The 26,688-nt window shown below is 37.3% G+C and overlaps 2 protein-coding genes across 3 annotated transcripts in view; one reads left to right on the forward strand and one right to left on the reverse strand.

Moving 5' to 3' along the window:
* Positions 1-1,485: 1,485 nt before the first annotated feature.
* LOC140533023 (GTPase IMAP family member 8-like) lies at positions 1,486-26,538 on the forward strand. 2 transcript variants are annotated; one of them, XM_072652285.1, is made up of 5 exons: positions 1,486-1,636; positions 8,606-8,663; positions 8,932-9,531; positions 14,716-15,354; positions 22,809-26,538. In XM_072652285.1, exons 1-5 carry the CDS (start codon positions 1,634-1,636, stop codon positions 23,447-23,449), a joined length of 1,941 nt encoding a protein of 646 aa, XP_072508386.1. In that variant the 5' UTR covers positions 1,486-1,633; the 3' UTR covers positions 23,450-26,538. The 2 variants fall into 2 exon arrangements, with proteins under 2 accessions (XP_072508386.1, XP_072508387.1); XM_072652286.1 differs by having other exon boundaries at positions 1,630-1,670.
* Positions 24,685-26,688, reverse strand: part of LOC140533024 (GTPase IMAP family member 4-like) — a 71,946-nt gene continuing 69,942 nt past the window's right edge. The window contains exon 4 of the transcript XR_011976769.1: positions 24,685-24,748. The gene's annotated coding sequence lies outside the window, so the exon portion shown is untranslated. The remainder of the gene's footprint in view (positions 24,749-26,688) is intronic.

Consider the following 26,688-nt stretch of genomic DNA (forward strand, 5'->3'; position numbering starts at 1 on the left):
TAACTAGAGAAGGTTCAGGATCTATGCCCTGGAAAATGACACACTAATCAGTTAGAATGTTGAAGCTGATTAATTTAATCAATAACATCATTCCATACCACTTAAATTAAGTAATAAAATGCCCTGATACCTTAATGGAATGAGAATGAGTCTTAGTGAATCAATCATAACCTTTAGATTAAATGTGAAAAGTGTCCAGATGGGCTAAATAAGCTTGGGTATGCTCTAGTGGTCAATTACTAAGCAAGTTGAAAACTGGAGGCATTCAAGAGGTTGAAATAAGAGAGAGATTGTATAGATGGAGATAGCAAAACTCAGAGCATATTCACAAATGATAGATAAGAGGTGGTATGGGTTCAAGTGGTATATCCAACATTCTGGGGTGGATCAGTAGAAAAAGAAATCACTTCTAACCAGGGTGACTTGTGTGTTGTGATTTGTCCTTCGTTCTTGAAGAGGGCCATGACATCAGGAAGATGATGGTTGAACCACAAGTGAATTAATTTTAACTGAGCTAATTTTTGAGAATTCTCACTTTGACTGAAAAAATGCCATTTGGTGATTAGGTCTATTTAAAAAGTAAGCCAAAAGATGGCCCCTTTAATTTAAAAAGAGAACCAGACTGAGAGGGGAAGACCCTCAGGGTTTCTGGCCAAAAGAGAAACAGGTTCCCCTTAAGTAAAATGATCTGGGAAGGAAATGGCAATGCACAGCAGTAACTTTGCCAAGAAAACCCCAAAGAGAATCACAGAGAATTGAAATGACAAAACAACCACAACAAAACTTCACTCTTATTATTTTAAAATTGAAGTTTAGGGTCTTCCTCAAGGTCATGTAAATGCTAAGTGATGCAACTGAAATTTGAACTCAGATCCTCTAAATCAAGGACCATTTCCCTTTATTTTGTGGAGAGTGTGGCCTTCCAGGTAAATTTTGATGGGTTAAGGACTGGAAAGATCTAGAATTTGAGATAATACCCATGAAGGGAGTTCTGGTAGCCTGTCATTCTATAGAATTCTCCCTTCCTTCTTTCATAGTCCCCTCTCCTCTCTCTTCTCTCATTTCTACTAATTGAACCCCTCACTCTACTTTGTAGCATTAGAGCAGGCCTGCACAACATTGGGAATGGGCAAAGGATTTCTGGGGGCCCTTGAAAAAAATAAAACATAAGAGATGTAAAACAAGCCTGCACAACATACCACTCATGGGCAGTATGTTCTGCAGGCCTACTTTGGAGTGTAAGAACTGTTCCTTTTCCCTTTCACACCCACTCCAGCCACCAGTCTTTCTTTGTTTTTTCTTCCCTGCAGCTAGAGTGAGAATTCCCACCCACTCATTCCCTCACTGCCCAGTAGACCAGGCAACAGAGAAGTAAGAGCAGGAGGGCCTTTGGGTATGTGTCTGTGTTCTCTACTTACATGAAGGTCCTGGCTCCTCCCTCTTCCTGGATTACTCCTGGCACAGAGTAGCTTTCGTTTTCTCCTCAGTCACAAGATTTCTTTTTTAGAACAGAGTGTTAAGCATCAGTCCTTGAGGAAAAAGAAGGTTGCTGATACAAGTGAGACAGACAGAGAACAGCTGACCTTTCTCCTAATCCCCTCCCACCAAGAGCCTCTTTCTTCTGGCAGATTCTATGGTAACTGCATTGGGGGGAAAGTGGGTCCCTGGAAGTAAGTAGAAGACATCCAGCCTTTAGGAGATGTGGGGTGGGATCAGGGCAGTTTAAATGTGGAGAACCTGATAATGTCCAGAACCAAAAGGACTCTACTGAGCTATTGTGTCCAAGTGCACATGTCCAACTGCACATGTGTGTTTGAAATGTGAATGCATTTGAAAGTGACAATTCTTTCAGAAAAAAACTCCAGATCAGGATGGTTGTATGCAGAATGGGAAGATGGCTGCCTATCTTGTCAGGGACTTTGACACAGGTTAAACATCTCTCCCTGTGCCTGCATAGGATACCTAGAATCCCTCAAATGGATCAGAGCCTTTCATTCTACAGAGAAAGCTTGAAATCAGATCTTTTCTAAAGAGAGAACCTGGAGTTTGAGCTTACACTGAAGTGTTGATGGCTATCTGAGACTTCCTGAGAGCAATTTCTCTTTCTGGGGAAAACTAGAGGTTAGACATGTAGTTTTCAAAGGAGGGTGTGTGTGTGTGTGTGTGTGTGTGTGTGTGTGTGTGTGTGTGTGTGTGTGTGTGTGTGTGTGTAACTTCTTGCATGCATGCATGCATGCATATAGAATATGATTTTCTGAGAATAAGAAAGGGTAAGACCCGGTAAGTTGCAAGTGATTAAATGAAAACTTCTCTGAATTTTTTGCAGCCTTTTGTGAACATCTTGGGTTGTGGGGTGTGGTAGGGAGGGAGGATTCTAAAAGATCACAAAGAAAGTCTTCCACCTGTGTCTCCTTTGGCCACCACTCTGACTAGATCACCATATCACCTGTGACCAGGAGCTGAACACTTGTGTCTTTCAACAGACAAGTTCTATTCTGGGCCCAGTATTTAACCCCAAGCCATTGACTTTGCAGCCAGCTTTCAGCACAGTGGCCTGGAAGCCTGCTCAAGATGGAGGTAGGAGAGGGTGTGTGGGTGGAAGAAGAAGGAGTAGAGGGCCTTTTGGTGCCCATTTGAATCATATGGGATGCTCTAGAGCACAGAGAGAGACTGGAATTCACTGGAAGGCTATGGGCTTTTCTCCCTAAAAGACAGAGTTAAAGGGAATTGCAACATTTGAAGACAAATAGCAAATAAAATATTAAAGTTCTTTTGTCAGGAATACATTGTAATTTCTCTTCCTGCCTCTCCCAAGGTTCTCTCTAAAGCTCAGTGAGTTATTTAACCATTCATAGTTCACTTTTCAATAGGAAAAGGGGAAAAAAATCATAGATTCCTTCACTACACATCTCACAAAAAAAAGGAAAGCAGCGAAGTGGTCTAGCCCACCCATTTCTTGGGCATTATGTGCTGAAGCTGGGACCTCTCTGAAGGGAAAGAGGGCATTTCCCCAGGGTCTTTGGGTAACAGACATTTTTTTAACTTTTCTTGGATAATGGAGAGAAGGGGATAAGAGGGAACAAAAGTAGCCTGAGAGTCTACCAACTCCCAGGAAGGGGCTGGTGGCTTATGCATCTTCATAGTCTGCTCATAAAAGCTGTTCCCCATAGTCCTCGCTGTATCACCTCCATCTCTAACCAGACAGGAACTGAAGTAGCTTCCCAGTTTGTGTAGTACCACACCTAAAATAAGTCCCCATCACATCCTTCTATCTCACCTAAAGCCTTCCTGCTGCTGTGTGTTTCCCTCCCCATCTTATCATCATTAACTGAATGACCTTAGACAACTCATTTCTCCTCAGTGAAGGGACTCAAGTTGCTTCCCAGCATACTGACAGGGTTGCATTAGAAGGTGTTAAAGTTCTTCCAGCTGTAAAGTTTCTGACCCTAATATTCAGGAGGTTATTTCAGGGGGATTTAAAGACAACCAAAAGACACATACTACCCTGGTGAAATGAGGTTAAGTTTTGTGCCCTGGAGCATCTATGTAAAAATTTCAGGAAGGAGCCCTTTGTTCCATCCTTAGATAACTGCAAAACCACAACATGAAGCTTACTAGTTAGGGTTAGGGTTACCTGTGTGTTTGTATCTATGAGAAGAAAAAAATTACAGGACTTCTTGTTTAGAAGTTTGGTGGTTTAGAGCTACACGTTTCATTTATATTACGTGTAGGTGGATCTATGGTAAAGATTTTCCACTCCTTTGGAGAAATTCCCTTTCAGGTACTGCATTTTAACTGCTGTCCTAATTTTGCTTTCAAAACAATCAGGGAAAGTTTTTAGTTTTGCACTGAAATCTCTAGTTTGGCCTAAATTTATGCCTTCTTTCTTATTTTCTACATTGTCTTTTTCTTTTGAATCATTTTGGGAATGTTTATTGTTGCCCTATCTCTTGGTAATCTATGGGATTCTGTTATTTGTCAGATAATACCACAAAAATCAGAATCACAGAATGTGAGAATTGCTGGGGACCTCTTCGGGCAGTGAATCCAACTGTTATCTGAGGGGAATACTGACTCTTGCGTAGCTAGACAAGTGGTCTTCCTTCCTCTGATAGGTCTCCAAGGAGAGGTAGCCACTACCTCTCAAGGGAGTGCATTCCACTTCAGGAGAGTTCTCATTGTTGGGAATTTTTACTGACCCAGAGCCTTAGTTGGTCTTTTGCAACTTACATCTTCACTTGGGACCAAATAGAACCACACACAACTCTTATAGCAACTTTGAAACACTAGAATGTAGCTATTATAGCTGTTGAAGCAAAATGTCAGTACTAATAGTGGATTCTGCAATGTTAGCTCAAGTCTGTCAGAAGCTGTTTTGTTCAACATGTCAATAAACTCTAGCCAAGCTAAGTGGCAGGGGTGTGGGTGGAGTTCTTGGGGGGGGGGGGCGGGGAGAGACTTGAGAGAGAGAGAGAGAGAGAGAGAGAGAGAGAGAAGTGACAGTTTCCCATGCCATCTAACATGACTCTAACTTAAGACAATTTTTGGTAACATTTACAGTAATATTGAAAAAGGGAAAGATATCTTAAAATACAATTCCAGAATTGTTAGAGTAACCAAGTTGCCATCCTATTCCCTTTAGAACCACTCCCCACACTCTAAGAGCTAAAACAAAAGACTTCCTCAGTGCCATTTTTATCTTAATCCTTTCTACGCTGAGAAGGATGATTCCTAGTGCAACCATCAGTACAGGTGGCCACGTAAAGAGGAGGCCATTCTTAGATGGGTAAATAACCAAAGAACTTCAGTGGGAGGGAAGGCCTTCTCCCTGAAGACACATTCATCCTTCTCCATGTATTATCTGAGGCCTCTTCCCATCAGTTCTCTTGTCTCCCTAACCTCCCTGAACAACCATTCTGTCATACTCTAAGCATCTTCTGTGGCTTCTTATAACTCCATGCAAGCTTACAAACTCCACAGCTTGTTCCCACTGAGCTACTTGTTTCCCCACCTCCTTCCAGCTAGCCATAGCTGCCTGAGGCCCTGAGTCCATCCTCTAAAGCTAAACCATTCTGGTAAACCATAACCTACCTGAACTCATCCCTCAAACCTGATCCCTCCTGTTATTCCCTTCTCATCCCAATGATTCTGAACCCCTATTGCTATGGTCCAAGACCTCTTCTCTGTCCCTTAGTGACGACTTCCCTATTCCCATCTCTCTTAATCCCTCTTTCTCCACCTCTTGCTGAAAAGCTACATAACCCATTCCACTGTACACTCTAGAATGCTTGATCCATAGGTCGAAAAGAAGTACATTTCATCTTCAATATTTTCCTTTTCTGGTCCTTCTGTCTTGTATTCTCTGGACCTGACTCCTACATGGTGACACAGCATCCCTAACCATGCTTTCTAGCTCTCAGTGCTCTTTTACTCATTAATCCAGACTAAGTAATCAGTAGTTCAAATACTTGTTGTCACCCCTTATCAGGTTCTTCCTCTACCACCAAGACCCTCATCGTTCTTCCTTTGAGGTTCATTCTATCCATATTTATCACCCAGTCAAGATTCTGATGGCTATTGACTACCAACTTCTGGGATGTTTCCTTCCTTTTTCAAAGACTTTAGTGGCTGTCTCACAGTCTTCTTACCCACCATATGAGCCTTCTTACCTTCATACTAGGGGATTTCAACCTACATATTGATATCCCAATTCTTCAACTTGCTCATGTGCTATGGCCTACTCTTCTAATCCAAATTCGACCCACACATCATCACCTTGACTCACTACCAACTAGAAATGCACCACTTTCATGTTTATGAACTGAAATGCCCTCATCTGATCCCAATCTCTTGTCCTTCCAGTTTTGCTTCTGCCTTACAACCCCAAATCTTGTTTTTCACCCTTCCTGGCACCTCCGATTCCTCCATTCATCAGTTCTTTCAGAGGCTGTTGCCCCTGCACTGGCTACACTTTTGGTAAACCAGTACAACTCAACCCTGTCCTCTTAAGTCTGCTTGTCCTACTGTTAATTGTTCCATGCCAAGCTTCAGCCTTGGGTTACTCCTACAATCTGTTCCATTCAGTCCTACTCACATGCAACTGAATGAAAGTGGGGACAGTCACAAAAGTGCTGAATCCACTAAAATTTATATTATATCACCTCAATTGGGCCTTTATGGACACAAGGCAATCCCTCCATGTCTCTACTTGCCTCCCTATCTCAATCACCACAGCAGCTTTTTAAAACCTTGTGTGAATCACCCTTCCCAAACTCTCAGCTGAGAACATTTGCCTTGTATGAGGTCATTAACTGAGAGTGTCTTCTACTCCACATCCCATATCCCTCAAATGTCTTCTTCCACTCCTTCACCCCTATTTCACATGAAGAGGTGGTCCTCTTCAAGGCAAATCCCTCTACATACTCATGTTATCCCATTCTATCTTGTCTCCCTAACAGATCCTTCTCTATCATCCATGCTCTCTCATTAATCTTCAGTTTCTTCTTGTCTACTTTCTACCTCCCTGCTTCATGCAAGATTCTGAAGACTTCTGCATCTTCAAAAAGTTCTTACTTTATCCATCCACCCCCACTAGCTATTATGCAATATCTGTCCTCCTTTTTTGGTCTAAACTCTTTGAGAAACTATCTACAGTTGGTACTTCTGCTTACTTTTCCCTCATTCTCAGCTCTCTGCAATCTAGCTTCTACCCTATCATCTGATTGAAACTGTTACCTCCAAAGTTATCAGTGATCTCTTAGCTATCAAATTGAAGGGCCTTTTCTCAATCCTCAACCTCCTTAACTTTTTTGCAGCTTACAACACTGCTTATCATTCTCTTCTCCTTGATACTCTCTAAGTTTTTGTGACACTGATTTCTCCTGGTTTCTTCTTCCCCTACTTGTCTGACTGCTATGTTTCTGCCTCCTATGCAAGATTTTTATCTAATCATGTCTATTAACTGTGGATGGACTCTATGGCTCTGTCCTTGGCCCTCTTTTCCTTATGTACTGTTTTGTTGGAGATCTTTCAGTTTCTGTGACTTCAATGATGTTCTCTATGTAGATGATTTTCAAATCTATTTGTGCAACCTTCACTTGCATCCTGACTTTTAGTCTCATATCTCCAACTGCTTATTGAACATCTTGAACTGAATGTCCCATTGACATCTTAATTTAACATGTTTATAACTGCACCATTTTTCCTTCTAGACCCTCCCCCTTCCTAACTTCCCTCTTATTGTCAAGGGTATCCTCTCACTCTCACAGGCTCACAACCTTGGTATCATCTTTGACTCTTTACTCTTCCTCAAACTCCGTATAGAATCTGTTGCCAAGTTCTGTCAATTTATCTTCAAAACACCTCTCATATATGTCCCTTATCACCTCTAACACTCCTGCCATCCTCAGTTATTTTAGACCATGGAGTATTGCAACAACCTTTAGATTGGTCTCCTTGTCTCAAGTCTGTCCCTTACTCTAGTTCATCCTATACCTAACTGTCAAATTGATCATCCTAAAGCTCAGATCTTACCATGTGGATCCCCTTTTCAATAAATTCCAGCGGTTCCCTATTAATTTCAGGATCAAGTATAAAAGCCTCTGCTTTGTGTTCAAACTTCCTATCTTTCCAGTGTTCTACCTTAGGTCCCTCCATGAACTTTGTTATCCATTGGCACTGGTCTTCTTGCTATACCTATCACATGACATTCTCTTTCCTGACAACATTTTCACTGGCTGTCCTCCATGCCTGGAACAATCTCTCTCCTCATCTCACCCTCCTGGCTTCCTTGGCTTTCCTTGAACACAAACTAATATCCCACCTTCTATAAGAAGCTTTTCCCAGTCTTCCCTAATTGGAGTGCCTTCCCTCTGTGAACATTTCCAATCAACCATATATATCTCTTGTTTGTATATAGTTATCTTCATGATCTCCCTGCTCTTGAGAATAGAGACTGTTTTTTTTCTTTTTGGTCTCTCTTTGTATCTTGAGAGTTTGGCTCAGGGACTGGCACAATGAATACTTGTTGACTTGACAAGAGTTAAGAGTTCAGTTATTATCCTCAATCCAATTCCTTAAAAAATCCTTTTTGTTCTCTGTCTAAAGCCCAACTTCCCAGTGGGTTTTCCCCGGAAATGTGGAAAAAGTTTTAGAGGGAAATATTATTTGCTAGTATTTCTAGGGAAATCAAAAAAGAGGTTTTAATAATGTTTCTACAAATTCCTTCTGAGCCTCCCCTTCTCTACACTAAACATCCCCATTTCTTTCAGCTTCACATATTCAAATACTTTTTCTCCTTGGGACACTCTTAGTATTATCAATATCCTTCTCAAATGCTGGCACCTCAAACTGAATGCAATATTAAAATGTTTTGAATATAGTTACACATGTGTTAGACATTATCAGTTGGTTCATGTTGAGCTAAAATGATGGCAAATCTTTAATATTACAATACACTAAAATGTTCCATACTGATTAGAGTTCTATGTTTTAATACAAGAGGCCTGGGATCCTTTGATCAAAAAAAGTCTGTGAATTGCTTTGTCACTTCTGTTTCTTAATAGAATAGTTTGATGAAATTTTCTAAACACTGAATTTTCCCCAGATGCTTCAGAAAGTTACAGACATGGATCATCAAGAAAGCCTCCAAGACCAGCAACTGGGTAAGGAGAGGATTAGTGGGGAAGGATTATTTTCCTGACAACATAAACTATCTCTGTAATAGTGACCTTGTGGTATCTGTACACTTTTCTCTACAGTTTCCCCCACTTTTGAGATTTTACTCAAACAATCACTCTCTCTCTCTCTTTTATCCTTCTCAGATTTGACTTTGCAGAAATGAGGCCCTTTGGTCAGGTACCTAATTCCTGATGAAAATTGTTGGCATTTACAGCAGAAGTCTGTTAATTTACATGCCTTTTCCCTCCACAGGATCAGGGTACGTGAAAGAGTCTGAGCAGGACAAAGAGATAGAAGAATTGAGGATTCTTCTTGTGGGGAAACATGGCTCAGGGAAAAGTGCTGCAGGAAACATAATCCTGGGCAGGCACGTGTTTGAGTCCAGACTCAGTGAGCAGCCAGTGACCCAAGTGTGCAGGGCAGAGCAGCGGATCTGGAGACAAAGAAAAGTTGTGCTCATTGACACTCCAGATATCTTTTCCCAGATGGACTCTCAGAAAGAGCTCTGCCACCTCTCATCTCTATGCTCCCCAGGCTTGCATGCCCTCCTAGTAGTAATCCCTCTAGGCTTCTACACAGAAGAAGATGAGACAGTGGTGGAGAACATCAAGCAGGTTTTTGGTGAGGAAACTCTGAGGAGATATGTGATCATTCTGTTCACCCGGAAAGAAGACTTGGCAGGCAGGGACCTGATGGACTTCATAAAGAATGCAGATAAACCTCTTCAGAAACTCATTTGGGATTGTAGATTTCAGTACTATGCTTTCAATTACCGAGTCACAGGAGAGGAGGAACAACTCCAAGTGAATGGGCTTCTGGAGGAGATCGACAAAATAGTAAACAGGAATGGAGGTCAGTATTTTATCTTTGGGAAATCTGTATTTAGACCTGGTAGGAAAATAACATGTAGAAATTCTGAAGAATGGAGGATGAGGGGAGAAGGAGAAGTGGAAAATGTGGACATTGGCAGGAAATGACCCCAAATGAAGCCTTTTCACATTCCTCTAACTTTTTACCAATCTGTTCTCTACCATCATTCTTTTGTAATTGGTCTCCTTTCATTATTTTCAGTCCTCTGTTATTTTCTAGTCATTTTATTTGGGTCAGTGTCATTTTACAAACTGCATTGTGATAGAAATCTGTGAATAAGAGAAACTGAGGAACAAAATTCCAGGCATAATCAGTTTTCAAAGAAAGCTAGCAATTGTCAATAAATGAGGTCAATGACTCCTCCACAGTGCAAGACAAACTTGGGGTTGCAGAGATTATTCTATAGTCATAAAAGAGGAATTGGAAAACTTCAGAATCATTAAGAAACATTTTTTGATTGTATTTTCATCAGCTGGGACATGACAAAAGGCCTCTATTTAGGCTAGGTACATCTTGGATGATTCTGGGGTTCTAAGAAAGAATCTATTGCCAAATTTGGAAAGGGGTTGAATTATAAAAAAAAAAGATCTGTTTGCTGCCTGGCTGCACAGAAACTCAGCTCAGCAAAAAATGAGAAGTGTAATATACTTCAGTGAAAACACACACACACAAACATATACATACATATCTTTCTTATCCTAACAGCTGGCCCATAAAAAACAAAATTGAATCAGCAAGATAATCAATACCACCTTCACTTGTGATTTTTTATTATTTCTTTCACACTTTGAGGTCAAGGATCATAGTTTCTACTCCTCTCAGTGCTCCACAATACCTAGCACACTGTCTCGAATATGGAACCACAGACTAAGAGTGATAAGGGAACATAGATCTCCATCTACCATGCTAAGCCTCCCATTTTACAGGTGAGGAAAATGAAGCCCACAGGGAGTAGTTTGTTGTGAATCATGCACCTAGAAATTAGCAAAGTCACTATTTCCACTCAGGTTTTCAGATTCCATATTCAGAATTCTTTGCCTCTGATTCTCAATAAATTCTAACTGGCTGATCCTATTTCTCTTATATCCACTTTCTTTTCCTGCTTTCCCATCTCTTTTGTAGATTGTTTAGAGCTTTGTCCCTGGGAGAAGGGTGAAAAGAAAGACAGAAGGACTTTGCAAAGGCCCTGACTCCAACAACTTTTGACCAACAGTCGTTGGCTAGATATAGTCTTGGACCCTAAGTGTTCTCCAGAAACAGGGCAAAGACTATCCCCAACAGGGAGTTCAACACTTTACATTCAAGAAGTCTGTCTTCAGAATGGACAGAAAAAATTTCAGAGATGCTGGAAAAGGGGGAATAAATCCCATAGGGAAGAAGGTATGATGAGAAAGGATGTAGCCTCTGGGAAGAGAATCTTAATCTTTTTCATGTCATGGACCTCTTTGGTAGTCTGATGTAACCTATTGACTCCTTCATATAATGGTGTTTTTAATGTATATAATAAAACATAGAGAATTAGCAAGAAAACAAATTAGATTGAAAACAGCTCTCAAAACATTTTTAAATGTTCAGAGATCCTAGGTTCGCATCTCCTATTCTAAAGAGCAATGCCCAGGTCTTCCCTTTCTTCGGGGTTTCTCAGTATCCCAGATCCTATGTCTCTCTTTTATGACTAAATTGAATGGTATCTTTTCCCTTCTCTGGGATTTGCTTTGTTCACCTTTCACATGCAAAAATTGGGGTCTCATCTACTTCTAATAGTTCATAGAGAGTATGATTTATTGATCCATCTATACTATATATTTTACTGAACTCGATTTAGCTTTAGACCAGCTAAACTCTACCCTTCACAAGCTCTGTTAGTTCTCCATACTTGCTCTACCACAAGGGTAATTCCTTCTAAGTGACTCAAGTCTCTGGGCAATTTCTAAAATATTTTATTGTACACTTATTACATGCACAATGCAATTGTGCTATTATAATAGAATGAAGGAAATGTAAAACATAATTCCAGATCTAAAAGTCCATGTTGGTGGAGAAAAATAAACCTAGATGGGGAAAATAGTATGCAGTAGAAGAAAAAGGTGCCATAGCAGGAAACAAGTTAAAAGTGTTATTAAGAGTCCATAGAAAGGAACCATCACTCTTCCTTTAATGGTTGGGAAAAGCTTTATGGGAAAAGCTGACTAAGGTATCATTAGGCCTCAAATGGTAAGTAGGATTTGGGCAAAGGGGAGAGAATTTATGAGGGAAATTCATTCAGGCTCAGGAGAACCACATGAGCAGAGGATTTTGGACTTTATCTAACAGACAAAAGAGAGTCATTTTAATTTCTAGGGCAGAACAATGATTTGGTGAAAGCAATGTTTGAGAAAGAAATTTTTGTTCATGATCTGAGCTTGAGTATAATACAGCCAGAATGGGAACCAATAATAACGACCACAATAATAATGAAAATAGATGCAATGATAATTTGCATTTCAAAGTGATGAAATTGATAATCACTGGTTGCTTTGAGTGTAGCTTCAGAATGGTTTTCTAATGATTCTCCAAAAAAAATCCCTTAAGGAAAGGTTCAGTGAACAAAAACTAGGGCAACCATGAGGAAAAACACATAAGAATGCATCATGGAAAATTCTTTACCTTTAATTCCAAAGCTGAAATAATTTAAATTTTCTTTCTCATTTATAGTCATAGCTTGCATTCATCATGATAACCTAAAGATTATAAATCATCAAAGAGCTTATGTTTGATGTAGTTCCATCTGAAATAATTCTTAGTGTATTTTAATTTTAGAAAACTGAAAATTCTTTGATGAACTACACTCATATAATTCCTATCATGTTGTCAAAGAAAAACACGAATACTATACTTTATGTTATAGGCACATGTCTATAAGAAACAATTCCTATTAATTTAGCACTCATCTAAATCCAAGCGTTTCTAGGTTAGAGAAAGAAAAGCTCAAACTGGCATAGATACTTCTGCTCTCCCCCATCCTGAACCCCTTGCACATCAGTCTACCTCAAGACAGTTGAAAGTAACAATTATAGGAGTGTTGAACATGGAGAATGTCACAAAATGACAAAACTCTGGTTGGACCTTAAAATTCTGCCTCATCTAATGGAACAAGAGTGATTTAATCTTTTAGAATTACCTGGGAGAACACTTCTCAATCCCACTTGTCAGGTTCTTAGTCTTTCCCCTTTCTACATATAGCATTTTGGACCAAGGAAAATGTTACTCTTTAATATTCTTAATTGAACTAAAACAGAGATTTTCAATCTGCTTCCACAAGGCAAACTGGAATACCAGCTTACTCTGTATATCATTGTTCCATCCATTCTTTCACAATAACATCACTAACAGATTATTACTAAAGACCATTACAAAGGTATCAACCATATTGTTACAGAATTTACTGTAAAGCTCTTTAGTCAATTGTCTGGGATGCCAATTCCTATGGAATTTACAAACCGTGGAATACTTCCTCCCCTGATTACATTGGACCATTTAGTCAGTGAATAAACATTTATACTGTACCTGCTAGGGCCAGGCACTGTGCTAAGTGCTGGGGATACAAAAGAAGCAGAAGACATCCCATACCTTCAAATAGTTAAAAACCCAGTGATAGCTCAAGTTAGGTGAGATGTAAGAGAGATGAGAGATTCTTGCCCTCCTCTGTCTCTGTTTCTCACTCTCTGTGTCTCTGTCTCTCTCCTTACACACACACACACACACACACACACACACACACACAGCAACACACACATATATGGAATGGTGTGCTGACAAATATTTAACAACTGTCTCTTTAAAATTTAATTTACATTATTAAATTTTCTCCATCATTTTTAATGACAATCAACAAAACAAATGAAGCCTTAATTTACAGCATTTATTGACTCCAGAGGTGCAAATACCCGCATTGATAACATTTTAAACAAGTTTTTGTTGATTTCTTCTGTTTTTATACCATCATGACTTTCCCCAGTGTCTCTCCTCCTCTCATTGTGAGAATGCTATCCCATATAACATATTTTGTAAAAAGCAAAAATTCATCACAAGTAGTTGATATATTCAAAAAGTACAGTAATACATATGCCATGTTTAACTTTTGTGAATCCCCACCCCCACTTCCATGAAGGGGTAATTTAGGGGTCTGTTTTCATATTTCTTCATTCAAACCATGCTTGATCTTAATTTTATTGCGTTCACCTTTGATTTTTTTCATGTGTGATTGTTCTTTCTATTTACATTGTTAGTCATTATGCACAGTGTTTTCTTGATCCTGCTTATGTCACTCTTCATCAGTTCATATGGCTCTTTCCATTCTTCTCTTTATTGATCACAATATTGTTTCTTATATGACAATAATATTCCACTACATATATGTAACACATTTGTTTTGCTGTTCCCCAACTGATGGGCATCTCTTTTGTTTCCCATTCTTTGTTATCATAAAATATGCTACTTTTAATGTTTTGTGCATATGGGGACTTTCTTTTTATTCATAGCTTCTTTAGGGTAAAAGACAAGTAATGGGTTCTTCAGTTTAAAGAGTTTGGGCATTTTAGTCACTTTATATAATTTCAGATACCTTTCCTAAACAGCTGAATCCTTTCATCAATAATGTGTATTCACACTGAAAATTTGACAACTGTCACTCTGGAATATATGTATGTAAATACACACATATATGTATATGTAAACATATATACATATATTTATGTTTTTGGTCATATATATGATTAATATGTGCATATATGAACATAAAAATAAATGTATGTACAGCCTATATAGGGACTTGGAAATATATAGAAACAGAAACAACTTCTTTCTCCCTCCCTCTTATGCACACACACAAACACACACACACGCACACCCCAAATCTCAGTTAAATTCCAAAAACCTTCAAAAGGTTACATGATTTTCCTTTAAAACAAAATTAATGTAGCCAATACAAAAATTTTATATTATGACAATTTTGAGATCCTTTCTGACTGTGATAGTAGGATCCAACTACTCCCATAGTTTCTGTTTTGACCATGATGAAGTGAGGCTCCCTTGGTCAAATCCCAAGTCCTGTCTAAATCCTAAAAAACCTGGTTGCCATTTGTAGGAAGAAAAGGCCATTAATTAACATGTCTTTTATCCCAACAGGGTCTGGGCACATGATAGAGCCCAAGAAGGACAAAGAGATAGAAGAATTGAGGATTCTTCTTGTGGGGAAACATGGTTCAGGGAAAAGTGCTGCAGGAAACAGCATCCTAGGCAGGCACGTGTTTGAGTCCAGACTCAGTGAGCAGCCAGTGACCCAAGTGTGTAGGAAAGAGCAGAGGATCTGGAAACACAAAAAAGTTGTGCTCATTGACACTCCAGATGTCTTTTCTCAGAGAGATTCCCAGAAAGAGCTCTGCCACCTCTCCTCTCTATGCTCCCCAGGCCTGCATGCCCTCCTAGTAGTAATCCCTCTTGGCTCTTACACAGAGGAAGATGAGACAGTGGTGAGGAACATCAAGAAAGTTTTTGGAGAAGAAGCTCTGAGGAGACATGTGATCATTCTGTTCACCCGGAAAGAAGACTTGGCAGGCAGACACCTGATGGATTTCATAAAGAACATGGATAAACGTCTTCAGAATCTCATTTCAGAATGTGGATTTCAATACTATGCTTTCAATTACCGAGTTACAGGAGAGGAGGAACAACTCCAAGTGGATGGGCTCCTGGAGAAGATCGACAAAATGACGTGTGACAATGGAGGCCAGTTTTGTATCTTTAGGAAGTCTGCTACTAGACCTGGTAAGAAAATAAAATGTAAAAACTCAAAGTTAAGAGGCTGAGGGAAGAAGGAGGACTAGAAAGAATGAACACATAGGAGGGAAATCTTTCCAACTGAAGCCTTCATTTTTCTTCTAACTTTTCACCAATCTCTTCTCTACCGTCAACCTCTTATAATCTGGCCCCTACAGTTTAACATTTCATGATGTCTTCTCCTCTATTGTTTTCTAGTCATTTTATGTAAGTCAATCTCATGTCTTTTTTGAACTTTTATTTTGTGGAATAAAACAAGCATTTCCATAACATAGGACAATAAAAACATAATTGCATGTGAAACTGCAAATCTGTTATGCTCATCTTGCTATTCCTTTCAAATGTATAATAAAATTATCATGTGAATTCTTTTTTCTCTTACCTCTCTATCCACACCCTAAAGACATCTATCGTTAGATCCAAATATGTGTGTATATATGTATGTATGTATATATATATGTAAAATTATTCCATATTTCAATTTATCAGTTTGTTCTCTGGATGCAGATAGCACCTTTCCTCATATGTCTCTTAAAATTAATTTGTGCATTTATAATGGTCAAAATAAGTTATTCCCTCAAAGTTATTCTTAGAACAATATTGCTCTTATTGTTCTCTTGGTTCTGCTCATTTCACTCTTTGTTATTTTATGCAGGTCTTGCCATGTTTTTCAGAAATCGCTGAGCTCATCATTTCTTATAACACAGTAGTATTCTATCACCATTATACGGCACAACTGGTTTGCCCATTCCCCATTTGATGGGCATCCCTGCAATAGCTGCTATAAACATTTTAGAACATATACGCTCTTTTCCTTTTTCCCCTAATCATCTTTGGATACAGGCCAAGTAGCGGGATTGTTGGGTCAAAAGGTATAAGTAGTTCAATAAATCTTTGGGCATAATTTCAGATTTTTCTCCAAAATTGTTAGATAGTTTTACAATTCTACCAACAATGAATTAGGACCCCAATTTTTTCACATTCTCTCCAACATTTTTCTCTTTATATTTCTATCATTTTAGTGAATCTGGTAGGTGTAAAAATGATATCTCAATATCATTTTATTCTGCTTTTCCCTAATCAATAATGATTAAGAGCATTTTTATATGTTTAAATTATTTTGTTTTCTTCATTTAAAAACTACCTGTTCATATTATTTTACCACTTACCAATTGAGGACTGACTCATTCCTATAGATTCAATAAAATTCTTTATATGCTTTAAATGAGAGTTTTATCTGATAAACTGTCTATAAAAGTTTCCTTCCAATTTTCTGCTTTTCTTCTCATCTTGGTTGTATTTGTTTTATTTGTACAAAACGTTTTTAATTTAATGAAATCAAAATTATTCATTTTTACACCTTACTTTGTTCCCTTTCTCTTCTGTATTCATAAATTTTTCACCTATCAATAAATCTGATAATGAATATGTTCCATGTTCTTCTAATTTTCTTGCAAAATCTATCTTTATATTTAGGTCATGTACCAATTTTGACCTTATCTTTCTAAATGGTGTGAGATATTGTTCCATGCCCAGTTTATACTGTTTTCCTTTCCAATATTCTCAAAAATTCTTGCAAATAATGAATTCCTGTCCCAAAATCTTAAGTTTTTAGACTTGTCAAGCACAAGGTTATAAGGTTACTGTGCTTATTTGCTCCTGTAAATTGTATGTATACACTATTCCTTTGATCAGCCTTTCTATTTCTTAGCCAATACAAGATAGTTTTGATAATAATTGCAATATAATACAGTGTAATATCTGGAACAAAAAAAATTTCTTTTCTTTTCATTTTTTTCATTATTTTCTTTGGTACTCTTCACTTTTTGTTTTTCCAAATGAATTTTATTCTTTTTCATTCAGTAAAACAATTTCTTGGTAATTTTATAAGGATGGTATTGAATACATAAATTAAGTTGGGAAAAAGTCATTTTATTATTATCACCTGCCTACCCATGAAAAATTAATATTTCTCTAATTGTTTGAATTTACTTTTAGTTGTATACAACCTATTTTTTTAATAGTTTGATTTAGTTCTTGGGTTTGTTTTGGCAGTTCTACTCCCAGGTATTTCATAGGGTCTAGATTATTTTAAATGGAGTATTTTTTACTCTCCTCACAGAATTTTGTTTGCAATGATTTCTAGGGATTTATTTTATATCCTTCTGTTTTGCTAAAATTATTAATTGGTTCAGCTCACTTTTTAGTTGAGTCTTTGGGATTTTCTAATACCATTATATCACCTGCAAAAAAAGATAGCTAGATCACCCCTTTCCCTATTGTGATTACTTTGATTTCCTTTTCTTCTCTTAATGCTATTGCTAGAATTTCCAATACAGTACTGTATAATGTTAGTGGCAATGGTCATCTTTGCTTCACGCCTGATCTTACTGGGAAGACTTCTTTTTTATCCCCATTATAAATAATGCCTGCTGATGGTTTTAGGTAAATGCTTTTTATCAATTTAAGGGGAAAAATTCATTTATCTCAATACTTTCAAATGTTTTTCATAGAAATGAATGCTAAAGTTTATCCAAAGATTTTTCAGCATTTATTGATATAATCATAGGATATTTTTTTAACTTTTATTGTTGAGGTACTTGATTATGTTGTTTTCCTTATGATAAACTATCTCTGCATTCCTAATGTAAATCCAATTTGATGATAATGTCTAGTCTCTGTAATATTTTGGTGCAACCTTTTAGCTACTATTTTCTTTAGGACTTTGTATCCATATTCATTATTGAAATTGGTCTATAATTTTCTTTTTCTATTTTTGGTCTTCCTGGTTTAGATAAAAGTATCATTTTTGTTTTATAAAAGGAGTTTGTCTAAATCCCTTATTATTCCAAATAACTTACTTAATATTGGGATTAGTTGATCTCTAAAAGTTTCACGGAATTCACTTGTAAATCCATTTAGTCCTAATGCTTTTCTCTTAGGAATATCATTAATGACTTGTTTGGTTACTTTTTTTAATAAAACTGGTCTATTTAGATATTCCATTTCCTCTTCTGCTAATTGAGTCAATTTATATTTTTGTAAATATTCACCCATGTTCCTTAAATTGTTAAATTTTATTGGCATATGATTGGGCAAAATAACTCCTTATTGTTACCTTAATTTGATCTTTCTTGGTGACATATTTAATTTTCAATATGAGGGATATGTTTTTCTTTTAAAATCAAATTAGACAATGGTTTATCTATTTTATTTGTTTACTCACAAAAACAACTCCTAATTTTATTTATTAAATTGATGTGTTTTTTTTTTACTTCCAGTTTCATTAATTTTACCTTTAATTTTTAGGATTTTTAATTTAATATTTAATTGGGGATTTTAAATTTATTCCTTTTCTAGTTTTTAAAAAGGTCATACGCAATTCATTCGTCTCCTCTTTATTTTATTGATGTAAGCATTTAGACGTAAAATTTCCTCTCATCCTTGCTTTTGCTGTATCCCACAGCTTTTTTCCATCTTTTTTAAATTTTATTTTTAATTTATGGAATCAAACAAACATTTCCATATTGTAGTACACTAAAAAAAGGTGATTACCCATCAAACTGCAAATCTGCTATGCACAACTTGATATTCCTTTCAAAAAACAATGAAATTGTCACACAAATTTCTTTTTTTTTCTTCTCTCCTCCCCTGCCCCAGCCCTAGAGATGGTTACTCTTAGAAACAAATATACATATGTAAAACTATTTTATACACTTCTGTTTAGCAGTTCTTTCTCTCAAAGCAGATAGCATCTTTTTTCCTATGTCCTCTACAGTTAATTTGACAAAGTACTTTATATATTTAAAATATGAGACCTTTGCCTCATAAACTGTCAATAAAAATTTTCCCCCAATTTTCTGCTTTTCTTCTATTCTAGCTACATTGATTTTATTTGCACAACCCTTTTTAATTTAATGTAATATAATCAAAAGTATCTATTTTACACCTAATTTTGTTCTCTATCTCTTCTGTATTCATGAATTGCTCACCTGTCCATAAATCTGATAGGTAATATATTCTATGTCTAATGTTCATGTAGAAGTTCTCTTTTTTATCTAGGTCATGTATTCATTTTGTCTTTATCTTGGTAAATGTTGTAAGATATTGCTCTATGCCCAATTTCCACTATCCTGTTTTCCAGTGTTTGCATCAATGTTTACCAAATAATGAATTCTTAGTCCAAATCTTCAGTTTTTACACTTGTCAGATACAAGATTGATGTGTTTATTTGCTGCTCTAAATCATGTATGTTCACTATTCCATTGATCTACCTTTCTCTTTTTTATCCAGTGCCAGATAGTTGTGATAATTACTGTCTTCTAATACAGTTTAAGATCTATTACTGCTAAACCTCCTTCTTTGCACTTTTTTATTTCATTATTTCTTTGATGTTCTTGTTTTTTTTGTTTTGTCAAATGAATGTTATTGTTTCTAATTCAAAATCAAATTTATAGTTACTATTTGTAAATTTTCACCCAATGTAGCTTTACTCACTATTTTCCTCCTCAGCCTCTCTTTTCACCCTATGCCTGTAGTCTTATCTTCTACCCTTTCCCTCTTATTCCAATTCTACCCACCCTCTTAAAGTCCCTCCTTTACCTATTCAATCCACTGTCCTAATCTTAATCTATATAACTTTCTTTAAATCCTTACCACACCTTATCCCCCAGTTTTTCATCTCTCTAGAAGTGAAGATTTCTAAACTTTTTCAGATATATGCATTGTTTCACATTCAGCCCACATGAGAATTAGCTTCCAATACTGACACCTCTTCACTCCCACATGCTTTCTCTGCATTAGTTCTTCATTTCATAGCCTGTTTTATTGAGGTAATTTCTCCTTTTAAACTTTTCTTACCCATTTTGTTTTTTAGAATCATCTCATCATATACAACTCAGCTCCAATCTTTCTTTCAGACTACCTTAGTAATGATAACAGCTTTAAGAATACTATTACTAATAATTAATTGCATTTTCATATATCATAAGTAAACAGGTTGATCTTAGTAAATGCCTTATAATTAATCTTTAGTGATTTCCTCATACTCCTTCTGGATCTTTTAAACTGAATTTTGTACTCTTTTACAATTTGACTAGTCTGTTTTCTAAATTGTTATTTTCTTCAGTAATTTTTTTCTGTGTCTCCCTTACCAATATGTTGACTCATTTTTCATGATTTTCTTCTATCACTCTCATTGCCTCTTTCCAATTTTTCCACTTGATTTTCCTTGATTTTCAACATTCTTTTGGTGCTCTTTCATGGTCTGAGACCAATTCATATTTGTCTTGGAGGTTATGGATGTAGGAGCTTTGACTTTGCTCTCTTCTTCTGATTGTGTGTTTTGATCTTTCTTGTCACCATAATAACTTTCTATAGTCAGAATTTCTTTTTCCTCTGAGTTTGCCTGCTCACTATCCCGCCTATTACTTGACTTTTAACTCTTCATTAAAGTAAGGCTCTGCTTCCAGGGTGGAGGGTGCACTGTCCCAAGCTTTTGGGGGTTTTGTGCAGCTATTTTCAGAGATGTGTCTGGGGACCTGTGAGTATTCAGAGGGATTTTGGGGACAGCTCAGGCAAGTATCTGCTTTTTTCCCACTGTCTTGGCTCCACCACTCCACAAATCAACACAAGTGAAAACCATCACAAGAAAACATGTGAAATGTTAAACATGTGTCAACTCCCCTGACCCCTCTATTACCCTTCTATGAGGGGCAATTTTGGAATTTCCTTTCATATCTCCTTATTCAGGTCATGCTTGATCTTAATAATTTTATTGCATTGATTTTTCATTTTGTTTCCTCTGTGGCTGTTCTTTATATTTACATTTTTTCAGTCATTACGCACATTGTTTTCTTGGTTCTACTTACTTCATTCTGCATCAGTTCATATAGATCTTTCCTTTCTTCTCTGTATTCATCACATATGCTATTTTTTATATGACAGTAATATTCCATTACATTTATGTTCCTCAATGTGTTTAGCCATTCCCCAATCAATAGGCATCTCTTCTGTTTCTAATGCTTTGTGACCACTAAAAGGGCCTCTGTAAATGTTTTGGTGTGTATGGAGACTTTCTTCTTACTGATAGCTTTCTTAGGGCATAAGGCAAGTAATAGACTCTCCGGTTCAACGGGCATGAATATTTTAATCACTTTAATGACATAATTCCAGAAATGGTTGGACCCTTCCACATCGACAGCAACAATGTATTACTCACACTAAAAATTTGACAATTGGAACTGTATGATTGAAACGGGCATTAGCAAATCCCAAGAATACATATATGTACACATAAATAAATATATACATGTGAGTCCATATACATGTACCCATATAGGTGCACATATGAATGTAGAAAAATAAATGTGTATATGTGAATATACTCATATATACACATAAAAATACATATATTATATGCATACATATATATATATACACACACATAATGTAGACAAATAAGTAAAATACAAGATAATTTGAGGAGAAAAAGACATCTAAATCCAAGGGAATTCATAAAGGGTTGACAGAGGAGATAATGATTGAACTGAGCCTTGAATTAAAACCTGCTGGAGATCACATGCAACAGTGACTGCCTACTCAGGCTTCATTTTTGCTTATCAGCTGAAGCATCAAAAATGTATTACATGTTTAAATTCCATACCCTAAGAATAAATAGAATTTTCTAGCGGACTGTTTCAAGGAACATCTTCACTCTACATAAGGAAAGGTGGCGCAGCAGATAGAACAGAGGAATCAGGAAGACCTCTGTGCAATCCTCCTTCAGACACTTATTAGCTGTGTGATCTTAAACAAAGAAAATAAGGTGAGGAAAATGGGTGAGGCACCCATCTATGTCTCAGTTTCATCTCCAGGAAAATGAGAACAATAATAACAACACTTACCTCTCAGAGCTGTTGTGACAATCATATGAGAAAACATACATAAAGAACTTTGCAAACCTTAAGGTGCTGTGTAAAGAGCAGTATTATTTTTTAAGTAGATTCCCAGGATATGTGTGTGTGCATATACACACACATACATATGCACACATAGATGCATATATACATATATAAGTATATATACATATATATATATATATATATATATGCATGAATGGAAACAATTTCTCTTTGTGTCTGCCACTCTTTTTTTTCTCCATCTCTGCTCTCTGTCACAGACACACACATAGAAAGTGGTTCTGTAGGAAGGAGGTTAAGATTCACAAAACTGGTGTTGTGCATGGAGGAGAACATTGGAAATGGGGAATAAAATGGGTGCTATCCTAAAACAAGATGACTAAGGATTGTCTTTTGTTTTTCTTCATGTTCTCAGTGCTTAGCATGTCTGATGCATAATAGATGCTCAATTAATGTTTATTGGCTGACATTGGCATTCCACGCTAGATCACAATTGTGAATCTTCTCTTTTTTTCCCCATAGATATATTGAGCCTCATCATAGTAGGAAAATGTGGAGCTGGGAAGAGCTCCACAGGGAATACCATTCTTGGAAGGAAAGAATTTCCAAGACATGTTGGAAGACAGCCAGTCATCAAAACCTGTAGAAAACATGTTAAGGACATGGAGACTACTATTGTGGTTGTTGATACCCCATCATTTTATCTTCCACCAGAGAGTCAAGAAAATCTCTGTAAAGAAAGAGAAGAGATGATTCACATCCTTACTTTCCTTCAAGGACCAAAAATTTTTATTTTGGTGATTCGGATGGGACAGTTCAATCAAGAAGATGAGAAGACCATTGATGAATTAGAAGCCATATTTGGAACAGAGGTCACCAAGTACATGATTGTGCTTTTCACTAGGAAAGATGATCTAGAGCCTTATACAGTGAAAGATTACATCAAGGATTTTGCTAACGAACCTCTTAAAAAGAGAATTGAACAATGTGGATACAGATTTTGTGCTTTTAACAATAAAGAAACTGGCCTGGCCCAGGAAAAGCAGGCAAATGAGCTTTTGGAAATGGTTGATGAACTGGTCCAGTATCATGGAGGTCAAAGCTTTGCATTCAATACTGTTAACCTTGAGTCTTATGCCAAAAGAATCAAAAATCATGATTAAAAGGCAGTGGAATATACTATCATAGAAGTAAAATTTTTAATAGTTTCATTTATTTTTCAGGAGCTAGAGTGGCTGTGAATCTACTTATAAAATAATACTGCTCTTTACACAGCACCTTAAAGTTTGCAAAAGTCTTTACATATGTTATCTCATATGATCTTCACAACAACTCTAGGACATAGGTGCTTTTATTATTTTTCTGAAGAAGAAACTGAGACATAGATAGGTACCTCACCTATCTTTACCTTCCTATAATTTACTTGTTGAAGATCACACAGCGAATAAGTGTCTGAAGGAGGATTGTACAGAGGTCTTCCTGATTCCTCTGCTCTATCTGCTGTGCCACCCTTCCTCACATATAGTGAAGATATTCCTTGGAGCAGTCACCTAGAACATGCTATTTATCCAGAAGGCACGGAATGGAAGCATATACTACATTTTTTGATGCTTCAACTGATAAATGAAAATGAAGACTGAATAGGCAGTCACTGTCGGATGTGATCTTCAGTAGATTGTAATTCAAGGCTCAACTCAGTCATTATCTCCATTGTCAATCATTTCTGAATTCCCTTGGATTTGGCAGTCTTTTTCTCCTCAAATTATCGTGTATTTTACTTATTTGTCTACAGGGAGTATTTCCTTGAGTGGAATATATTCTGCCTTAGGGTAGAGGACATGTAATCTCTATCTTTGTTTTAAGGACTGAGATTTCATTGACCAACCCCTTCATTCTTTTCAGATTGTCTTGTTTATTTCTCCTCGAACAGTGATCCCCTTGGCCCCCACTGACTGAAGGCAAAGTATATTACATTTCATCACTCTCACAGGGAACTTTTAAGGTAACTTCCTTTTAGTACCTTTAAGGGGGTTGGGAGTTTCTAGGCTCTAGACTATTGACTCCAGGCCCAGTTGAAGGTGTTCCCTCTGTTTTAAAGGTCCCCTGCATTCCTGTTCAATTTAACCATTCAACAGTCAGATTAACTTTTACAAAGGAATATTTACTTCAAAAGAATGTCAAGAGTGAGTGCATAAATCCGAATACCTGAAAGAATACCACACATGCGTACACACACACACACACACACACACACACACACATGCTGGAGAGCGAAAGTGGGTTAAGTTCACAGTTTAGCTTCATTCCTATATAGAACAATCCCAAGTTCCAAGTCCAAAGCTCCCCATTAGACTAGAATCTCAGGCACCCTGATTTCTCAAGGCTTCCTTACTGGACTGACCAGTTGTATCTCTGGCCTGGAATGCTGCCTCCAGTGTTGCCATGGCTGGAGCTTCTGTGTCCTGTTGGGGAGGGGAGCAGAAGGGAGGGAAGGAAAGAGGAGAGCCTGATAAGAGATCAATGATTCACCATAAGATTTTTAAAATGAACCTGAGTTCCAACTAAGCCTGTGTCCAACTAAGTACTGGCATCTCTGCTCTGATAGCCAGATTGAAAATGTGCCCTGTTAGGAACAATGACGGCATGGGTAAATGTGTCCATAGCATGATTCCATTCAGCTGAAGGAATATCTTGGCACAAGTGAGCTCTTGCATGGCCTACCCTGGGACAGTTATCTGATTCAGAAACATTTTGCAATTGTTTTTGCCCCAACAGAGAAAGCCCTGAAGAGTCTGGTCTTTGAGCTTTCAGTCTCCAGACTAGTTAGTGAGGCCCAAAGCAACATGTACTCTTGCATCCAAGGATACAGGCCTCCTTGCTGTTCCTCTGTCTCTTGGCTCTCTTTTCACTGACTTTTTCCCATTCCTAGAATGCTTTGTCTTCATCTCTTTCTCCTGCCTTCCCAGAATCAGAAGAGCTATACTTCTCAATGTATATCCTTCCTGAATATTCCTTGTCTATAGTAATATTGCCTCTTTGTTTCAAAGTGTTTGCTTTATTGACTCAATTTCTTTCAGTTCTGGCCTTGTATTTCAGATCAACATGTACCTGGACTAAAAATATTCCCATTTTGGTCCATGTATCAAGGAATTTATGGCATGGGTTAATTTCATTGGAGGATGAGCCTAGAAGGGAATAGGAGAATGAATTTACGTTGCTTCATAGAAATGTTCTCTGACCTAAAGAACATACTTCAAGACTATTGATGGCATGATAGGAAAATCTTTGGCTCTAACGTCTGATTATTTGGTATTCACCATCCTTCTCATTAATGTTAACTATCTGCATGACTTTTGGCAAGGCATTTAATTCCCCGGGTCTCAATTTCTTCATTTCTAAGATGAGAGGGTTGAAGTCCCTTCTGACTCTAAATCCATGACGCTATGTTCATTGCAGCTAGTCAAGCCTAAAACATTTTAGGCTCCTTTGATTATTTTGCTTTTTGTTCACCTATGAAATTTATCTTAGTTTCACCATTTTTGACCTACATGCATAAACTGAAGATCTCTTTCTGTTTCCAAAATTGCATTAATCAAAGTAAAATGGCTTTTTGGTAGCATTTTACCTCCCATAAATTTTACATTCTAAGCAGAAATTTTTAAAAGGGGAGCTTTCTGATCTTACACTGGACATTATATTCAATCACTGTCCTAGAAACATAGGGAACTGGAATATTGAAACAACTCTAATGTACATCCCGGATGGGACATTTGTGTACAAAAAAGAAGCTTGTCAACCATCATTGATGGTGAACTGCTGCTTTCTCCCCTGTGCCCAATAGCCATCACTGTAAGTAAAATCTAGGGGTTCTAACACATAGAACTATAATGAATGTCAGTGTCTTCTTATTTCAACTTGCTGATTTGAGACTATTGGCCTCTGTGCTGCCCAGCTAGCACGTGAAAAAGCATCTTTGGTGTTGCAACTCTCCCAAGAATTGAGACAGTTGCTCCCTAACTCCGCACTAGCCATTTGGCAACTATCACCTTCCCCCTCCCTGCCCTCAATCCCTTTTCCCCACTAAATGACCTGAGACTCCAGAATGCTATGTCTCTCAGATAGTTGGAAGGAGGAAGTGGAGTGGAATACACCTTGACACGTAGGTTTAAAGAGTCTCCCATTTTATTTCCAGCTTTCCTCAGTCTTCAACTGGTTACAAAGAATATCATTTAATAAACATCTTAGCATAGTCCGTTCTGTGCCTGTGTCTTGTTTTTTTTCCCTTAGGTCACTTAATCATAAAATCACTCATTTAGAAGGCAATTGCTGCTAAATGGGGAAAAAATATTAATAGCATCAGACCAACTTCTCTTTTCAATTACTTTCCACAAACTTCAAGTAC

Source organism: Notamacropus eugenii, chromosome 3, assembly GCF_028372415.1.
Source record: "Notamacropus eugenii isolate mMacEug1 chromosome 3, mMacEug1.pri_v2, whole genome shotgun sequence".
Taxonomy (NCBI): Eukaryota; Metazoa; Chordata; class Mammalia; order Diprotodontia; family Macropodidae; genus Notamacropus; species Notamacropus eugenii.